The sequence below is a fragment of the Lissotriton helveticus genome, chromosome 3_1 (genome assembly GCF_964261635.1).
Source record: "Lissotriton helveticus chromosome 3_1, aLisHel1.1, whole genome shotgun sequence".
Classification (NCBI taxonomy): Eukaryota; Metazoa; Chordata; class Amphibia; order Caudata; family Salamandridae; genus Lissotriton; species Lissotriton helveticus.
Window position 1 is genome coordinate 161,122,618 of NC_136061.1, and position 21,448 is coordinate 161,144,065.

Sequence of the window (21,448 nt, forward strand, 5' to 3'; positions counted from 1 at the left end):
TCTCCCTTCGCCTAGGAGACCTTCCTCGGGACTGGAATTTCTTTTCTTTTGGATTGGATTGTTTGTTTCCATCCCAGTTCTTTTTCGGTGAATTATTATTAAAAAATATTTTTTCTGGACTTTCAGTCAGTTGTGGTCTTACTGGTATTCCACCTAAGCTATCTCTACCTAGTTCCTCATAGGATTTTTCTATGATTCTGGCAATTTCAGCTGGTTGGTCTGCTATATCTGTGTCTTTTAACCTCTGGCGGATCGCCACGTTCGCTGCTTCACCTTTTATGTTGGCTAATAGTATAGCCGAGACCTGCTTGAAGTCTTTTAGTAATTTCATACCAAGAGTTAAAGCGGGTTCAGGACCATATTCATCTTGAATTTGTTTTAGCACATCTGGTATTACCGAAATGGATGGAACACCGTGCGTTTTTGTGTAGATGGAAGCAAAGACTGTACCCCAAGTGTCACAGTCCTCTATGTGTGGTGCGATTCCCATTGGGAGACAGATAGTCAGAATCCTGTGTTTTTCTAATGGGGTGGTGTCAGGAAACACCGCCTCTATTTGGGTAATTTTCTGTGCCAACCAGAATGGTATTTGTTCCCGTTTAGCCGGTACTTTACCTAGGCAAGACTGGATGTTCTGTGGTGTAATTTTATTTGTGTTCCCCTGGTGAGGGGTCAGCTGTGGAAGTTTAATCGCTGGCTGAATTGTTGATGTCCGCATCACATACTGAACTAATTGTCTATGAATTTTTATTAATTGTTTTAGTTGTACTAAAAGATCTGCTGCAGGCATTCTTTCGAAGTCTGGATGTGGTGTGTATCCGGCTAGTACCGGCCACGTTGCTCCTGGTCTACCTAAAGGACCGAGCCTGGTGATGTGATTATTATGTTTTAGGGCGCCATCAAATAAGAGCAAATGCTCTTGGAATTTGAGTGGTACTTCCACCTCCTCGAAAGGAGTGTACTCATTAGGAGGTTCCTCTATTTTGTAATAGTGGAAGTACTTTGTTACAGCATTTGCTGCTGGAAAATGTATCCATGAATAATATACCTCTGTCTGCCGATATTCGTGTGCCTCAATTACGAATATGACTGTGCCACCTCTAGGTGTCAGTCCATTTTCTATAAGTTTTAGAGTTATAGATCTCCTTTTGATGACCGGAATGAGTATTATATCCGCGTCTGCTGCTTGCATGGTAGCATCAGCATCTGCGAGTTCAGTTGCTAATCTAACTGCCTCTCTTTCATCATCACTTTCTGCCATTTTACCGACAGGAAGCTTATTTTGTTTGTTTGCAGATCAGGTTTCTTATGGAAACAGAGATTAGATGCACAATATTTTGGAACCGTTTATCCTTCAACGTTGACTATACCAAGAACCATACATAGGAGTTCCCTCCTGCGAGGTCTGGCAGATATAACCTTTCACCCACTCCAGACGTCTTTGGAGTATTATGGAAAAAGGGGTCTGAGTGAGAAAGCACGACTGAGTTACTCTAAATGTCTTACGTTAGTTTTATCGCCCTTTCCAAACGCGTTGGGCGCCATGTAGTGTAGTTCCTATCTTCCCAATAGACTCTGCGCATTGGAATAATACCTACAGCAGTAAAGGCCTAGGCCAGACGTTAACTAGGTCTACTACTGTCGATACTAGACTTAAGTTTTGGGTTTGCCAGCGTAGCTCAGAGTTCGCTAGAAACTTTCTCGAATGTTCAAGGAGGAATTAACTTCCCTGATTAGACAAGAAGGGATTTAGTTTCTGACAACCATAGAACATGACAACTTTGCTCTCCCCTAATCAAGAGTCAATCTCGAGAGTCGTGTGAACAAAAGGCAAATTATTTTACTCAGTCAGTACGTGCATTCTTAGTCTCATCAGAATGTAGAGAAAAGGAAGAGACGGGCGTGTTCAATAAAAAGGTGTTATTTATTGATCAGTCTCTTTTCTCATACAAGAGAAATGGATCGATATTATTGCAATACTTATAGTTAAGTAAAGTGCATACATTAAAAGCAATAGTATAAAGTAATACTGTAAAAACATTGATATGGTTTCTAAGCCATATGATGTTTAAAATGAATAAAATATATTTACATACACATATACATTTGACTAAACGTACTCAACTGGTGTTTCTAAATACGCCTACCCCGTGTACCTGACCTAAGCCTAATACGTGGGCGGGAATAGAAAGTTACAGTTTAAGTTAAGTTTGTTTTTGCCAAGTGAATAACTAAGGAATTCTCTGTGAGGGGTTATTCAGTTCTGTACCTGGAAGTTAGGATGAATGAGGAATGGTATCTCTCTCTCTGGTCTCGATATTCCAGGCTGCCTGCGAGGGCTGCCCAGAAACGCCGGGGCTGGATTCTCGGCAGGAGAAAGCAGCGCGTCTCTCAGCGCGTCAGGAAGGCGGGGCTGCTGCCAGCGGGGTCTGCTCTGCTCTCGGCTTCGGCAGGTATGGCTGCTCCGTCTCGTCACCACGCGTGTGTTTTGCATATGGCAAGATCGGTAATATTTATACCTTTAAGGTGCCGAGATTGACGTAAGGATGGACATAGATACGTCAATAAAGATGTCATACGATTTGCTCGTTAGCACATTCTTTTACTAAAGTTCTCGGTGAAATCAAAACAATGGCCGCAGGGTTTTGCCCAGGTTGTCATAGGTTTGATTTGTTATGAGAACTCCGTATGCCTTATCAGGGGCTGGAGGAATATCGCTTGTCTAATTAGATCGCAAGCGTTATGACCTAATCAGATAACACGTTCCTGTGCCGTAGTGTGACTGCGTCAGATAACGGTATCTGCATCATGGGGAATTTCCGCCTCATGGGCTGACAGCTAGTTAACTTGTTGGTTTGTTTAACTAGAATAGGGTCAGGAATAGGGGGATCGATTCAGAACCTATAGGAATACATGACAGGTCACTGTATCCTGAATAGTTTTTAAATAGTAAACTTGTGTTGAGAAGTTTAAATGTGGACTGCTTAAAGGAAAACCGGTGCGCAAACTTGCCTCTAGTCACCTTAAAGTCATTGGTTGTGAGTAGGTTGGTGTGGGGTGGAGGTTTTTGGCACCCAAGTGGGAGGGAAAATGGTTTTATAATGTCCGAGCAAAGTGTTCAAGATTACTGTATTATTTCGCCTACTGTACCAGCGGTCGTTACGTCCACTGTGTGGAGTGGAGTCCGTCCATGTTTCTGTGGGTCTATTAATTTACAAGGACACCTCATCCAAACACTGCCCTCACTCGCGCTAGAGCTCCGACAAAAATAAAAGTAAGCTTTATTCTCCACTCTGCGTGGTGTACCATACCTGGGATACCATGCCAGCTGTCAGGTGGTGCTTATATAGTCCTGTATAGAGCCTAGCCCCGCTGAATTAGCAGTGTGTGCTTGTACTACTGCCAGCTGCCATGTGTCGACCTCCTGGTTGTAGCCCCTCCTATCGCCTGGTGTATGATGCAATGCTAGCAGATTGAGTGACTGAAGAGCACATGGGTTTTCTTTGTCACCAGACATGCGCAGGCGCACCCACTCCAGGGCTTCATGACACACACATACAACCTAGCATGGGCGGGGACTTTGTTGGTGGTGTTCTGTAGTTAAGGGGACCGCGTGGTGTGTTTTCAGTGCATACCCTAGCTTGTCCTACCACCGCACCCTACCAGACGCACACCCTTGACGTGACTTCCTGAGTCATGTTCAGATGGCACATTTTTGCCTTCCATCTAGCCCCAACACAGCACATTTCTTATCATTCTTGTCGTTTTCTTGTAATTTAGAGATACATTTTGTGTGCTGTACAGTAGTTAAGCTCTTGCTTCCTAAGAGAAGCATTCACCTTATTTACAGTTACAGTCTGTACGTCTTGGTTGTCTACAAAGTCCCCCTGAATTCACATCCATCATTCATTCATCCGAGGGAAATGTCTTAGTGTTTGCTCTCCTGGCCGAGTCCTAATGCTCGCACCCCTGGTAAAAGTAACATAGGTCCAGGAAGGCAGTTTCAGTGCCAAATTTTCAGGCTAACTGCTGTGTAAACGAGCTGCACTTATATTCTTTGAATGCCGATGAATCTCATGTGGATATCCTGGACCGAAGCTGGACAGGATATCTCAAGGTACTAGACCGCGACCGATCCATTTCTTGGTACTGTAAGATATCCTGGTGACAGGTGTACCAGTCTGTTTACTGAGACTACTGATTCGTTTGTAATGTATTTATTTTTGGGGTTTATACCGGTGCTATTGCAATGCCTTGGCACATTTTACACCCGAACTCCGTTCTCTGGTGCTTGGCTGATCGTCTAGCTTATAATTGCCTTGTGGGCTCCATTTCCACTGCAGCAGTTTCCTATCCCATGAGGTTTCTATGGCCAGCATGACCTCATTGAGGTTTCTCTGACACCTATGGAAAGTAGCAATAGTCCTACCTTAAGTGTCTTATCTTTACGGCCAGTGCATGTTACTGTGTAGAATGTGCATGCTGGGTATTTGCATCTGGTTATGTACTTGCAGTGTTGAACTGTATCCTATGTCCTACAGTAGAAAACAATATATCACAACATCTGGATTAGTTTGCTGATTATTTTTCTTCTTGGTTTCAGTTGCCTCATACCAGATAGTCAGAATTTCCTGGTGCGAGCCACCACTCCATGGTTCACTGGTATGCAAGAAATAATCCTTCAATAGGGACTTGTACAGCAGTTGAGCTGTTGATAGTTCAGTGACCCTCAAGAGCCAGAGAAACTGCCAGATTTTCCTTGATGGGTACAGTTTTGGCTTCTGTACCTATTGCTAAGGGTTTTTTGGCCTGTATAGGGTGGAGTACATTGGGCCAATGGCATGCTTCCATTCCTTGGTTTGATTGCGTCCCGCCTCTACTGCAAGGTTATCTTTGGTCCTTTTGTTCTCACGAGTTAAAAGGATGCGTCCAAAGGTGATTCTGAAACTGTTTGAATAGTATTATGTAGCACCTGAAGAGCTACTAGGTCTTATCCTAGGCAGCTGCTTTACACAGTGATTGGAAGGCCATATTTAGGAGGCTACATAACATTGCTATAGCACTAATGATATGATTGGTGATACCAGTGACCCGCTTAGTCTTTGCCTTTGCAATTTGTTCATTTGCTTCCTGCTTAACGTCTGTGGATTAATGAAACTTCTGATCATGAGTTTTGCATAGAAGAATGGCCCCCATAATATCACATGCCAATTGTCCCCTTACAACTTAGGTTTTCACTTGCAAGTGTCTAGTTTTGAATCCAGAATCCTTCACTGATGGTAGACATGACCTTTATTAATGTAATTATGACTTTGCCAATTCCGTGCTCCAAGTGGTCTATAATCTATATTCACCATTAGATGATATCACATTTTATGTCCAAATCAGTAAACAGATGGCCTCCTTCAACGAGTCAAGCCCCCCTCCCACATGTGCTGTCTTGATGGCATCAGTGACATCCTACAAATCGTCCCAGAACACAAAATCACCAGCTCTAAGTCACCAGTTGCCCCTCACACCTCAGAAATATACACTGCAGCAAAATTGCAGGGAATAGTTTTTTACCTACTACTATTGTTCATAACTCCTATCAATAAATTTAAGAGCCATAGCTTTGCAATCCTACAGCTTCTAAACAAATTCAATCAAGTGACTGCCACGACTTGAGGACATCTGCTCAAATTCTTGCACTCTTCCAGTCTGCTCCCCGCTCCATGCACAAACTACCTATCCTTCTTTATTTACCCTTCTATCTAGTCTGTGTAGCTCTCACCCCTATATATTCACCATGCCACATAATTTCACTACACATAAACACCACACAATTCCACAACTAGCAATTTAAATTCAACTTCCATAATTCCACTCCACAAAACATACATCCACTCCACTCAAACCAAAAATACATACATAAAACACATTGTCATTTATAAAGCCAGTAGATCTAACTCTCGTAAACACGAGACCTATTAAATTGTAAATGCTTGTTAATTTGTGTGTTTTAGAAAGTGGGAATTTTCTTGATTTACAATTCTGTGTGACTCTGACTGGTTGTGTATTCACCTTCTGGTTTTGGATTGACAGAAGCTGGGGATGTGCATTCACTCTCGACAGACAAAGGTGTGTTCTTCCTTGGCTGGGTGACTCATCGCTGGACTGAATAGACCTGGTCGGCATTTCGAGGGGTAGCAGGAGTTTCGCTAGCACTTGAATAGGCTGTGTCTCATTTGCACAATGCTGTATCCACCCCCTGAGGTCATGCAGGACCAGAGAGTACAGAACTGGTTTGGACTGAGCTCATAGAATCTGCCACAAAGAGAACAATGAGAAAATGGGGTATACGTATTGGACCTTAAACCCCAAGACTTTAGATTTCTTCTGGAAGCAAGAGGACCCTGCCAAGAAGAAGAGCTGAAGAGCTGTGTGAGGAGCGCTGCCTTTTCTATGTGAGGGGTGGGTTGGCCTGCAGTTCCTGCTTCTGTCTGTAGTGGAGGGAAAGGACTGACTCCTTTTGCCCTGCTGTGGTATACTACTCTTGAAGAAGCTCCAAAGGCATGTGTATGCTTGCCTTCTGTTGGAAGTCTTAAGGAAATAAAACATTTCAAGAAAGATCCTTTCTGGATCTAAGAGTAACCTGCCTGAAAGGAGAGCTGTAGAGCGGTGTGAAGTACGCTGCCCCTGCTGCATGACGGGTGGGATGGGGTGCAGTTGCTACTCCTGCAGGAGAAGGACTGGACTGTTCTTTACCCTGACTCAGAAAGTAAAAGTGTGTGTGAGCATTTTTGTTCTCATCCCTAATTTGAAGGGTAAGTTCTGTGTACTGCCTCACATCAGCGCATGGTGAGCGATTTGTCCTGAGGCGATTCTGAACCGTGTCTTTTGTTTCAGGGCAGTGCACTGGATTGACGGCAAGCGCTCCCTGTGATGATACAGCTAAGGCGTGTTGGGATCCCAACTGATAGCTCCTATGCTCCTCTCAGTGCGCTGGGCTCTTGTTGCGGGAGAAGTGCCAACCATACTGTAAATACTGCCCTCAATGGGGTCCCGTCTGCAGGGAAGCATTGCTGTAGCTGTGACAGGTTGCCATGGCAACCAGGATCCCGAAGGGAGACTCGCCCGCCACACCGTGGGAAGCCAAGCCATTCCAGCGAAGAGCTGGTGCTGCAGGGGGTGCCTAAGTCAAAACCCCAGCCAGAGAAGCCTTGTTATGACAGCAGGAGCGAGTGTGCCTTCACCCAGGAGACCTGATGAGGTCCCGGTGAGTGACAGGAAGTTGACCGGAGCGGTCCTGCATTTCCCTGGTACCAAGCTGGCTGGCTGGTCCCAGTAGACTGAGTAGGCCCGCAGTAGTTGCCGGCCGGTTTGCCTCATCCACAGGATCGGCTGGAGGCAAGCAGCACACTTTTGTCGTGGTGGGGGACCTGGCGAGGTCTCCTCACCTGCTGTGGCTGATTTGCCTTGAAGCAGAAGCCACTGGGATCGCAGGCTGCTGAACTCCAGCTCTGCTCACTGGGGGGATGGGGAGGGGGGCTGTGCGGGGTTTTCTTGGGTGTGTAACTTCCTTACCCTGACTAGGGTGGTTAGTTCTGTCTCTTACTTAGGTGCATACCCTAGCCAACCAGAAACCCCATTTCTAACACTCATCAGGATGAGTAAAATCCAATTACAGTACAATATAAACATGCAGTCAAAAGTAGGGATGTAGGCTTCGGATACAATATTGAAAATCAACAAATGAAATGAACAGACTGTTTTTATTTCTTCTTTTAATTCATGAACATGATTCCTCACACCAACACATCTAAAAAAGCACAGTTGACAGAAATAAATGCCCAAGAGTTCACAGATGCTTGCATTACAAAATACAATACAAAACAATGCATTACAACTTGCTTATGGTTGCTTAGAGGTCTGCACTCCGGGCCTCCTCCTGGATCAGTCTGCCGCTCCTTTATCCTATCTTCGGGCAGGGCTGTAGCTATTAAGAATGCAACAGGAATGGTAGGAGCAATGCTAATAGGATTGGGGGGGTCCACTGCATCCCAGTTATAAATGTTTATTACAACCTACCCAGGGACTGGGTACCCATTTTCCTTGCTTGCATTAGAGCCTCTGTCCCCATTGCTGCCTCTGGATGCATACTAGCAGAAGGGTTCCCTCAGACCTTCGGTATATCACACAGGGTGCCTTCATCACTGGGAGGGCAGGGCTTTTCCTGCACACCTGAAACATGAAAATCCAAATTCAGTATCGAAACTTAGCAGCAGCAACATGTCAGGTCACAAATTATGCAGGCCCAAAAGCCAGCTTTGCGATAACCCTGTAATAACCACATCCCCAAGAGTAATATACAATGTCTGGTTTTTGTACCACACTTAATTCTGGCAGTAGCCTGGTACAAGCAATGGCAGCTGGTAATGTGGATGAGTAGTAGGGCAGGCACTGCTCTTGACGTGGGGTAGCATCACCGATAGAGTCAGCCCTGAGTGTTACAGGGTTAAGCCCTGAAGTGCCCAGAGCTGGCAATCTATGAATTATGCCTCTTCATACAGTGGGGTGGGGTCAGCAAGGCTAACTTGACCCCACCTTATTTTGTAACAAGTTAGGGAATCTACTCATCTCATTGGCTGACCCATGACAATGTCAGCTAATGAGGATCTTGTGTGAGCCTCTACCACCTCCAAAGCCTTTAGTAACTTTAGAGGTCCTTGTGCATCACCATCCCGCCACGCCACCTGCTGTCACTGCCGCATAAGCTTGTTGAATGTTGGGTGCATTTGTGTGTGTGGGTGTAAGTATGAATTTATGTGTGTTTGTGGATACTGTGGATGTGTGTGTGTATGTGCGTGTGCACTTGTTAGTAAATGGGTGGAAATGAGGGCGAATGTGTGTGTACGTTCCATTACTCATCCATATTATGAGCCACCACTGGGCCTGAGTAAAATGGCGGCCATTCTAATTCCATTGCAAATTTGGTGTGTTGCCCTTCTCTTTCATCTGGACATCAGCAGCTGCCCACTGTTAAACAATAGCAGCTTCTATGTATGAGCGAGGGGAGAGGTGTCACCTCTCTGCTGCATGGGGAGTATTTGTATGACACTTAGGGCTTGTGTAGTACACTAGACAGAGCCAGACGGAGAGAGAGAGACACACAGGGGGCAATTTGACTGAAATTCTCTTCGCACGTTGATGCTGCATTCAGTGCTGCTGATTGGTCAATGGACAGCAAAACCTGATCTGAAGGGGCTGAATCCATGAAAAGGCAAGGCAGGTGGAGATGATGCAGTGGTTTCTGTCTATGGCTCTGTTAGGTGACTCTTTGAGGGTCTGTAGACAACTCTATGGGGTCGTGTGTAGACTGCGTATTAGGGGAGCTTTGTGAGAATCTATTGGGGCCATGTGGAGGTCAGCTGGTGACCATGTAAGGCTTCTTGAGGTCTAAGTAGGGGTCTGCTGAGGGTTAAGTGAAGGTCAGATGGGACTTGGTGAGGATCATATGGAGCCATGTGGAACCTCTTAGTGACTCTTGGTGACTTTATGAGGGTGTGTTGTGGTCTAAGGTTCATAGTCTGATGAGAATTTGGTGAGGATATTTGTGGGGGCATGTGAAGGTGTGTTGGTCATTATATACGAGTTTATTCAGGGATAGGAAAAGGCTGGTTGGTAGCCATGTGAGGGTATGTTAAGGCTTGGTGAGGATCAGTGGCAGCTCTTCAAAGATCTGTTGGTGATTATAGAAGGGTTGTTTGAGGGCCAAGTCTACGGGGGCTGCGCAAGGATCTGCTGGAAGCTGAGTGAGGACCTCTGTGACGTCTTGTGAAGGTCTGTTGGTGACTATGTGAAGGTTTGTTGAAGACTATCGAAGGGTCTGATGGGAAAAGGTTGAGTGTCTCGTAGGGCTTGGTGAAGATTTTTAGAGGCCCTGTGAAGATCTGTAAGTGACTGTGTGAGTGTTTGGTAATGGTAAGTTAGGTGTTCAGTGGGGGCTGTGTGAATGGCATGTTGTGGGTTGTGCCTGTATGGCAACCTGCTGGCGGCTTCAGTAGGTCTTTCAAAGAATACAAGAAGCAACAATTATGGTCCAAACAGGTGGTCATATTAAAAACTAAAATGGTGTGTAATACCTACATTTCACAAGGTCCATCTTTATGTACATGCACATCACTGGTGTAACACTCTTTTACTGAAGCAAGGAATTAAAGAAACAGTCCCTTTCACTTACTTAAAGGGATCTTTCATTTTTTGATGTCTATAATATTTACTGGAAGAGGGAGCTACAAAGCTCCATAAACGTGGCAATATAAATGCTTCTATTGCTTATCCTTTTTGCCAGTTGGTTGCTTTCAGCATGGTAGGACAACCGTTGATTCCTATGCACCTGCTCTCTGATGGCTTCACTCATATTTTCCTCGATACCCGTCTTGTTTTTTTGGCTTAGTTGGTAATCTTCCTCTAACACCTTTTCATGATCATGGTCCTTCAGAGGTCAGTCCTTAACCCCATACTTTTCTCTCTTTACACTTGCTCTCATGCTGATCATATCTTCTCCCTTAGTTTAAAATATTTCTGAGATACTGGTCTCCTTCTACATTCACCAGATTCCAATATTTCTTTCTGTTCTCCAGTCTTGGATGAACTCCAGCTTACTCTCTATCAACATCTCAATAACTAAGATCCTCGTCTCCCCTCTCATCTCTCTTCCACACCCTCTCTATTTCCCCAGTAGCGATACCTTTCTTTCCATCCACAATTTTGGGATTCTATTCAATGTTTCTGTTTCCTCCATATTCGTCATTTCCCAACTTATCTACAGGCACAGTGTGAGGATTTTGAGTTTTTGAGGCAAATAAGTGTTATTTTGCTTCTGGAGCACCCCACCCCAAAACACAGAAAGCATATTTGTTTTGCATGTACTGTTATTTGGTACCAGCCGCCTTCCCTTTTCTTAAGGATTACGCCCTTGTTTATCTGGACCTCTGGTCAGAACTTTCACTGTGGTGTCCCAATAATGACATTTCTGATAAATCACAGTTTCATGGTTTTATCCTTTTGCACATAGACTATTAGAACATTGTAATGCTGAGAACTCTATTGAAGACAATGGAGTGGTTCAGGGCTAATAAGGGCTTTAACCCCTTCCATGCTCATGACGAGCTCAGCTCGTCATGAGGCACACTGGAGCTGTGCTTATGACGAGCTGACCTTGTCATGAACAATCGGATTATCAATCAATCAGCACAGGAGGGGAAAAGTCATAGCAGCCAAGGTGTTAATATAGCCTTATAGCCCGCCGTAGAGGGCTATACCGGCTATTAAAGGCCCTCTCCAGCGTTAAAGGCCCCGAGCCGAAGGCGAGGGCCTTTCACAAGGGAGAGGGACTTTAATAGCGGTATAGCCCATCTACGAAGGGCTATAAGGCTATTAGAACATTTTGTCACTAGAGGACAGAATGTTCTAACAAAAAAACCAAAGCCTTATGGGAGCGTGAGGGGATTGGAATCCCCTCAGGCTCCCTGAAGCCTTTGTTCACAGCCAGAGCTGTGAACAAAGAAACATTGGAATGTTGGAGCTCCAGGCTTATACCAGCCATTATAAGCCCGGAGCACTCCATTGTTTTCAATGGAGCTCCCAACATTCCAATGTTCTAATAAACCTCCTGCTCCAACATTCCAATGTTTGTTTTACTGTCTTACCCTTTCTTATTTAGAGCATTCCACCCTCAGTGAGTGAAAGGCTCTAACTGCACTACAGCCCTTCGACCTGGGACTATACCGGTTGTTAAAGGCACCCTCTCTTGTTCAGTCCCTTGCATACTGCTCAGCCTTATAACCCAGGTTCTGGGCTTTTAACAGTCAAGGTTGCCTTCTTCGTCACGTTATTATCCTATACTAGAAATTTCATCATTTACACCTTTCTCTCAATTTTAGCTCTCCAAAACTGCCCACTTTATTCACAAGCTGCCACTCTTGCTTCATGTTTCTTCCTTTTTTGTCAGAGGTCCTGTGCCTTTGGCTGGATTCCCTTTAAATGTCTCTGTGATGTCTATAAGTCTGTTTCTCGCAGACTTCCTTGTATCTTTTCCTTCCACTTTATTCCTCATTTCAAGCTCCATTCTTCTGCACAGCTCCTGATGGTTTCTCCCCTTGAAGTATGTGCATCCTTTCGTTTCCATTCCTTTCGTGTTCCATTCTCCTACTCTGTCTGTTTTCTGTCGAAAACCTGAAACATGTGAATTTACCTCGAAAAGTATATTTATATTTCAATCTCTTTTGAACTTAAATAGGCTTTGAATAAAGTTGTTCTAATAATAAAATACTTCAGCATCATGGACATCTGCTCTGTTAACAGTGTTAACTGTCTTTAATTGCCAGCCTGCAATGATTGTTCAGATCTGAAGGCTTGGGGGGGTTAAAAGGAAAATAGATTTTAACCTCTTACAGCATGTGGGCAGTAAGACCATCTCACCCATCCTTCCAGTTTTACCCAACAAAGGCAGGCATATGAGGTCAGAAGTTTTGTGGGGCACAGGTCGAAAACATAATGCTGGCTCTTCTCTGGTTTTATGACGCCTTAACACTCTTTTTTGATATATAAATAGATTTAGAAGTGCCCACGCTGGGCCCTGACAAAGGCAAGTGCTGGGGTAAACAGCCCCTGCTGCTGTCCCCATGTGAGGGCCCTGTGTTTTGTTCCAGCTTCACCTTTTAACTAAATGTAAAGTACAGGCATACATCAGGGGTTCCCACCGCATTATAAGTATTCACATTCACTGGGCTAATATTAGCATCCCACGGAGAGGGATATAACATAGATGAATTCGTTAATTATGCCATTAGTGCATAGGTAATGGGATGGGAACTCCACGGCCATTTTCTGCAGAGTCAACAGAATATCTACAAATCCTCTTTGAAAGAGCTTTAGTTATTTGTGTTTCTCATTGGGAGTCAGTAGTGTGAACACTGAATTCTAAATGCACTTATTTAGTGTTACTTGAGTACAGCAGTGGGAACAAATGTTGGTTTCCACTCTTGTGACTTTCACAGGAAATTTAAAGTTTCAATGCCAGGGCCGTCAAAGAGCATCTGGGTGTGACACTGGCTTCCTGCTCCAATGAACAGCTTCGGGCTAGGATGAGGAAGAAAGATGCAGGGGGCACGAGGGAGGGTGCAGGAGGTCAGATATTATTATTTTTTTAGATTTGGGTGAGTAGATGGGGAGGAATAGAAGACAGTGGGAGGATGGAGTTGGTGGGAGTCAGGACCAGGCATGCTTTAGTTAGTTTTCACATTGGAGGGGCAGAGGGATTGTAGTGCTGAGGACAGTGTGGGAGGGAGGCATGAGGCTGGGAATGTTTTTTTTTACTTTGGTTGCGGGAGGGGGGGGGGCTACAGGGTGGACACCAAGGTGCATATTTTCTAAGAAATGACACAGCGCATAATTGCAAGCAAATTTAGCAGCGCCACGCTGCGTCATTTAAAAAACAGAGGGATGCACCGTATTCACAAGAATATAGCCAACCCCTGTGTTTGCTCTTGTGCAGGTACTAAAAAAAGCTGCCTAGCTCTAACGCAGACACCCTTGCGCCACGGAGCAAGGGTCCCTGAGTTGAAGGGATGATTGTTTATGTGCAGGAAGGGACACCTTCCTGCACATGAACAAATCATTAAAGGGGATTTGCTCTTTCTATGTGTGCTGTAGAATGCAGCACACATTGAAAGAACAAACGACTAGGAGAGATAAAAGTATTTCTCCCTGTTGCGCCACTCTAACAGCTGCTTTTCACTTGTGTTCGTTTTTGGCGCTGCCTCAGATTTACAGATCTTTGTAATTCTGGAGCAGTGTAAAAAAAATGGGTGTTGCTTGGGAACGCCCATGTCAACACCCCTTGATTGCCCCTTTCACGCCAAGTGATGCGTGAAAAGGGGCCGCATTTAAAAAGCCACGCAGGTTGGCTTTGTGTAGCCTTGTAAATATGGGCCAGCACACAGTGCCACCAGAGCATCAAAAAAAACTGACGCTCTGTGGCACTAGGTGCTTGTAAATACGCCGCCAAGTATATCTCAGGCAACTGAGGCAGATGAGTGTATGTTGTGTACGCCTCCCCCATGACTCCTCTGCCCATGCACTGCTGTTGAAAGCAGCGACAATTTAATTAGGAGGCCAAACATAACATCAGTCGCAGCTGCTTCCAATGTACAGTGGTGGGGCAGCAGCGGCAGAGAGGTGGGGGTGCTGAGGCGGATTAAAAAACGTACCTGATGCTGACCAGCAGGTCAACTTGTGCCTCGGTGCTCTTCCTGCTCCCAGCAGTCCCATCACAGACTCCTCATCCAATCCAGACGCTGCTCTCTTGCTATAAGAGCTGCGTGGGGATTGGCCTGAGTGGGCTGGTTTGATGCTCGCTCAGGCACAGGGAGTCTGTGCCTTTTCTCCAGCTGGCTGTGGAATACAGGCAGGTTGGAGAAGCCTAAATGGGCATGTCTGTTTGGCCAGCCTAAGACGACCGGCCAAATAGACATGCGCATTTACAAGGGCCCACCACTCCTCCTCCCAGTGCCTGCCCTGACAACGGGCCCCGCACTGGACTCAGCTGCATTGGCTGCCAGTGAAATATAAAATGATAATAAAATTGCTTTATTATCATTTTAGTGAGGTGACATCCTCCGCCATTACGGAGGGGCCGCCACTGCATAACATACAATTGTAGATGAATATCAATGAATGACAGAGATGATTTTCACATCGGGTTCTGAGTGACATCATGGACAATTCAAGCTGCACTCTTGCTGTCTCTTTTATTTCATGCAGAACCTGGTGGTGTATAACTTTCCCCTTACTCGCTGTTACAAATCTATCATTCTACATACCCTCTCACACCACAGATGGTCACCCTTCTGCTGTAGACATCACCAGTGTCCTGAGCATTATGTTGACACAACTGGGCAAGGGGGGATTACTGAATCACTGCTCATTGTTCTGTGCATCAATAATGCACATGTTGCCATTCCGCGCCTATACTCGTGTCTACGGTCACACATCTACCCCATCTGTTCACTTTATAATGTATTCTGTCCTGTATCCCCAGGCCCTCTCCAGCCTGCGCCCACCTCATGGAAAGCTGCAGGGCTGCAGCCTTACTCTGCTTAGAGAAGGACTGGGGAACACGCGGTGCTTAATCCAAATGAGCAACATAGTGCTGGGGAATATATAATGAAGGAAAGGTCTAAAGAAGCAATAAGTAGAATGAAGCAGGTGAACAAATACTTGATCTTACTGAAGCAAGCATTGGCAAAGCCAATAGATCAATCTTACATTTTGAGTCCTGACATATTAAATAAACTCTTCCAGTGAAAACAATACAAGAGCAATTGCTTTCTATATACAATGCATCTATAAGATAGATGATTAACTCTGTGTTGATTCAGAGTGAAAAATAGTCCCTCATGCGCTGCAATGCAAGCACTTCGAAGGAGGTGGAATGACGCAACAAACAGCCAATAGCATGAGGCGAGAAAGTAATACGGGTGGAACCAAGCTCTTTCGATGTATAAAATAAAGACGTGGTTAGAAAAGGTCTGCAGACTGCTGCTGCACTGAGACACTTAGGGATCTAGTCAGGCTAAGCGACACTGACCGGACAAGAGGTTGTATTGATCACATCTGGATATCTGCGAATCACATGATGATAATATTGGACCACAACTCCCCAGTAACGTCCACGATTAAATTAGTGTAAACCTAGACCATGATCATATTAGAAATTTTGGATACCAGCATCTTTAGCAGGTTTAATGATAAAGCATGCATGCTCTATAGCTTGAGGCAGGAGGTCAAAAAGATTTCAATCCGCAGGTAGCGTGTACAGGACGTAGACATAGGCAGGAAATCACATCATGATCTGCTAAGTGGGGCTTAGGGCTAAACTGGCGACTTAGAAACACAAGCGATCTAGTCGCGTGGGCATCTCTGTCTTGCTCATTGGCCGTTTGTGTAACTTGTGCTTGTTGGTACAGCACAGAGGAAGGTGCCCTTGAAGAAGGAATACTGCACGTGGATGGAAGTAGGTGTATGATAGGGGTGGTTACTATTTACAGGAACCAAACTCCTGCTTACAGGAGAGGAGATTCCTGCACACCTGATAACAGGTTCTTGATTTCCTGATGGAAGCTTTATTCATATATGATAACAAATTCCTGCTGAGTTGATTACAGAATCTTTTCCTTCTGTTTGCAGCTAAATGACCACTTGATAACAGATTCTTGCTCACTGGAGAACAGTTCCCATCATAGCTGATATACTGCATTTATTTTAGAACTGTTTTTGTGTAGCGCAGCACAGCATAGACCTTTTACGCAGCTTCTTAGTGCTGTTGTCTATGATAGTGTCCAGGCGATCTGTCCCAGTTGAAGGTGTTTTTTTCCTGATGGTTCCAGTTTTCCAAATTTCCACCAAATGTGTCTGTGGAGTACATGCTGCTATTCTTCACCCTCTCCTATTGAGTATTCATGTATTACAGTTGTCGCTCCTCAAACATACAGGTTTTGCACCTTGGTGAGTTATTTGCTCCCCTGGTATTTTCTCCTCTCTGCCAGATTTACTACTTGCCCTCCTGTGGAACTGGTAGGATAACCCTGACGACCTGGTTGTGATGGAGCAGATTTCATCTGAAGTCAGGCATTGTTTTATTTTTTGGGCTTCAGACAGGCTGCATTTAAATTGCCACGCACATTTTGGTGCAAGTTAAAAACATGGCACATGAAAAACATGAAAGTGAGGCCTATTCAGTCTGAAATGCTTTTGCTGAATTAACATGTGTTTTTTGGCTTTTTTACCTTTGAAGATTAATAGAATGTGTTTCTCTCTTCCCAGCTCATCCCATGTATACTAAATTCACTATTTCTGTCTTAAAGGACTTTGACTTGTTGCATATTTTGATAAATATTTTCAGTTAAATACACCTCTTTTTATAATGTGTGTGAATTAACAAATGCACCAAACACTACACAGGGGAACTAAATGCTTTTTGCATGAAAAGCTATCTAAAACACTAATGCATGTTGCTGTGTGCACTATATTAATTGTGTGTGCTTTTAAAATTTACACTAAAGCATGAAGATGCTATTTTGCACATTGCACATTTTTGCATGTTGTACACAAATTAGAAAAAGCAGCTTTATACTAATAACTTGGCTAGGTAAACATTTATAAGGGGTATTAGTATGGAGTTGGGAAACATAATGGGCTGATTTACATGAAATTAATATTATCTTTGTGTTTGTTTTATTTTTGGGGCCTACACAAAACATGGCTGCCTGTGAATCCATCAAGGCTATGGCTTGCAATTTAATGAGAAGGGAGCATGCGCAGACTGTGGCAGCTTTCCTCATGACAAGAAGTTAGGGACATCTTGAACTGTAGATTCTTGTGACTGTGCCAATGTACCAGTTAGTTAAAAGTATCCATCTGATTGCGCTGAGAAGGGAAGGAAGAGAATTAGAATGAAACATTTTTCTTAGTAAATGTTGCAAATGTTTATAAATGTAGTTATTCATGTATGCTTCTTTTGTTAAAACTGGTAAAGTCAGGATTTTAGAATGAGTCAGGGTATTGAGAACTCATGCCATCATGACTGACCAATCACGTACAGGTTTTCCTGAAAGATGCTACATCTTTATGTAGTCTGCCAATAATTAGAGTATAAAATAATGTCCTCTCTGGATGGGGGCTGGCTTTCTCAGCTCAGCTGGCTTCTATGGGTTAGGTACGCGAAACGTCCCGGGAGATTGCTGAAGGGGAGGTGCGTCCGAGGAGATTCAGGGGGAGGTTTCTTGCTTCCACGTCATATTTTGGCACTGCAGGCCACATTCCTTTGAGGCTTGTGGAGGGCGGGCTGTTTGCCCTTTAGACACAGAGATGCACAGAGCAGCAATAGATAGAAAGGCTCTTTAGATTTAGATGCTAAACTTTGAGTTTATGCTTTGACTAAATAATTAGGTCTGAAAAGATTTATTTGATTTATGCATTTATTTCTCTTAATGGGAGATTTTTGCAAACTATTTAATTATTGATTAGCTTTGCAAGACTATTTTTCTTAGAAACGCTTGAAGAATTTTGACTGATATTTTGCGCCACATTTTCTTCCCTACATGTTATGCTTATATGCAGACTGTAATGTGTTCTTTATTAATACTATTTTTCCTGTTCTCCAAATTCTGTAACCTGATTGATATTTTACTAATGAATAAAAGGTCAGAGAAAAACTTAACTTTTGACTAGAAAATAAAACCCTTTAAAATACTCAACAACTCTCTTTATTGGCTTGAATAATAACATTGCATTTTTGACTGTTCAGGTTTATTTAAAGTCTCCTGAAGGTAATACATGGTGTGAAGGGCCCAACACCTTTTGAGTGGTAAATTAGAGGTAGCATGAGGGTTTTGCATTGAGAAACTACCAGAAGAAATTACCGCTCCATCAGTTTTACTGCCCCACCAGTACCTAGAAGAAGGTGGAGTGGACAGGGCCGACTTTAGCGCTGGTGGCGCCCGGTGTGACAGTCATTTTGGGCGCCCTTCCAATGTCCTCCTTCTCTGCAATGCCCTCACTATCACCATCCAGCAGTGCCCGTCATCTCTCCATTTCCCCTCTCTCAAATGCATTTAATTTGTTTTATAACGCTACTCATACCAACATAGGGTATCATGTCACTTTACATTGCACACAGAGACAATGAATCATACATGTGAAAATCAGTCTATAGGAAATATAACGAGGACTACAAGGTGTAGGAATCACATCCATACTACTAGGCAGTAAATTTTAAGAATGTTTGGTCCGGAGAAGCACAAACTCAGGAGTTAAAACGTACCACAGTGGTTGCGATTGGCATCACTAATTAGAATATGTTTCTAATGAACCCTTTTTAGCAACAGTAGGCTAATGAAAAACTGGAGAAAAAAAGCATAACGTTCTTACTTATGCCATGCACTTTACATGTAGCTCTTTAAATACAGTTCATGGGTCACTGTGCTATATTAGGATTGTAACGTTTGTTCTGCAAGTAACAAACGTATCTATGTGACAAAAGCAGTAACCCATTGAGCTATCCACACAAAATATACAGTTCTGTGATCAGCAAGGCACATGTTCTTTGCAGCAGGCACATTAACCCTCTGCACTGCTTTATAAGTCAAAACTGCCTTTAGATAAAACTCTGATCTTTCACCTATAGGAACATTAATCACCAGAATTATCTTGACCATTTTATTGTTGCCTGAAAACTGCAGAACATGCAAGAACTCTTCAGCATGTGCTTTCAAACTCATACATTATTTCTAAATACAGCACCCCCGAGGTCTTAGCCAGGTGCAGCAGCACCAGTTGCACTGCCCTAAAGCCGGCACTGGGTGTGAAACGCAAAGGGAGTCAATGATACAGAATGGAATTGGAAGTGTTTGAATGTGACACAAGAGGTGTCAGCATAACTTCCGGGTCTTAAGAGCAGTCCCTGCAGCAGGAATGGTTTGAGTGGCCCAATTAATCCTTTACTTAAACCTAAACTTTTTTTTATAAAGTATATATACTCTTTTTATAATAGACAGGTGACCTCTGCTTGGGATTCTCTGTTCTCAATAATTTTTAGCAAAATAGTGACATGCACTTCCTGAGGAATATTCAGCTTCTTATAAGACAATTAACTGTCCAGGGGTGTGCCGAAAACCTTGTACCTTTTCTGTTAAAGTGCTTGCAAGACGTCATATAGTTTAAATGTAGATTACTGTAACTTCTGGTAGGTTTTTGCATTCAGAATAACATAAGACCTATCATGCATTGCCAAAGTCAATACTAAAGAACCAATTCCATTCAAGTGTAACAATGAAAAAAATCAACATTTACCCAGGTGCGTGAGGTAGCAGCCTGAAAAATGCAACATCCTCTAGTTCTCCAAAATTACAGGTAGCCCTTTTGTGGAGCAGCTGAGATTTTTTTTGATTAGGAAATATGTGATATTGGCTTTGAAGTATTATAGATGCTGTGTTTAAGGAAGAAACTATGGTCTTTTCATTAGCTTTCCACCTGTCAGATCAAAGGACATCATTTTTATTCCATCTTCATCTCTTACCAAACTTTGTAATTCTTAGCAACATCACACTCTCTCTCTGTGTCTGCATTTCCTGTAAGTTCCAAACTTGGTAGTTGTTAGGATGAAAAGGTTCCTCACATGGTGACGGGCATGCTCCTCCCCCTGACTGTCCCAGCTACGATGAGATCTGGAACCCTGGTGCTGATTTTGTAAGACATACCGAATATGGATCACGCTTGTGTGCCATGACATCGGTCTGTCTCATGAATTGTGGTCTTGTCGAACTGGGAGGGGCACCCAAAGTGCTACCCTCATTGTCGCGAAAGGCTACTGCCTTTACCAGGAGTTAAGCAACATGAGCGCAGTCGTGGCAGCACACCATGTATTGATTAGTAAGGGTGAACAGGTCCTTGTTAACCTGCGTCACTGGAGTGAGGCCTACTGCCCCAATCATTTAAAGTTCCGCTGCTGTGTGCTTTACTCACCCTTGTTCTTCATCAAGTTTGTATGTAGTGCTATGTAAAGCGTGTGTGGTTGCATATGTGTGCTGTATGTATGTGTGCCTGTGTGTAGTAAAACACATGAAAGACTCTGGGCTCCATTTTGAGAGAGTCGAGGCTGACTGGAGGAGCATGAGGAGGTAGAGGACTCCTCCCAGACAGATATGTGCATTCCTGAGAGCTGGGTTGGGCACACACTGGAGACAAAGGAAGAGCCAGGCTCTTCAGTGCACTTCAAAGGGTGCTCTTTGATTCTGGGCGAGGTCACTGGAAAGTGGCCTGGTCTCATCTTGAGAAGGAGATGGGCCTGATAAGATAATCATAAAGAACAAGGCGGGGGCCTTGGGTAACCTTTTGATGCACATATCACTGTGGCTGACATTCAGGTGTGAACTCTGTTCACTCCCATGGCCTTGGTTGTGAATCTATCAGTTTGGAGTCACTCCTGCTGTGACAGACTATGTACTGGAGGAGGGACAGAGCAAAGGAGTGAGCACTTCAAAAAGAAGCAGACCCTAAATCAGATTTGGTGTCTGGAAGTGGACTAAAAGTAGGGGAGTTTGAGGCAACCTAAATTGTGAAATTGTGAACTGTCAAGCAGCCAGTCAAGCTGTATGCTGAGGGTGGGAAGCTCTGTAAGACTTCTACCTGTGACCAGTACTAGGGACTAAGATATGCCAGTCTCCCAGCTGGGTGAAGGGACATCACCTAGGGAAATCAAAGAGTGGAGCATCAGTCAGGATCGTGATCTGGTTTGCCTGATGTCAAGAGAGAAGGCCGCTGTGGTGACCTATGAGTGACGGCACCCTGGCTGTAGCAGTACGATCACCCCTTACCTGCAAGAGGGATCAAAAGAACTTACTGT

The 21,448-nt window shown here is 44.0% G+C and overlaps 1 protein-coding gene across 1 annotated transcript in view; it reads right to left on the reverse strand.

Annotated features, from left to right (window-relative positions):
• Window positions 1–7,626: 7,626 nt before the first annotated feature.
• LOC144824453 (protein spinster homolog 3-like) overlaps window positions 7,627–21,448 on the reverse strand; it is a 340,991-nt gene continuing 327,169 nt past the window's right edge. The window contains exon 12 of the mRNA XM_078683551.1: window positions 7,627–8,223. Within this exon, the coding sequence (XP_078539677.1) occupies window positions 8,159–8,223 (65 nt within the window). The 3' untranslated portion in view covers window positions 7,627–8,158. The remainder of the gene's footprint in view (window positions 8,224–21,448) is intronic.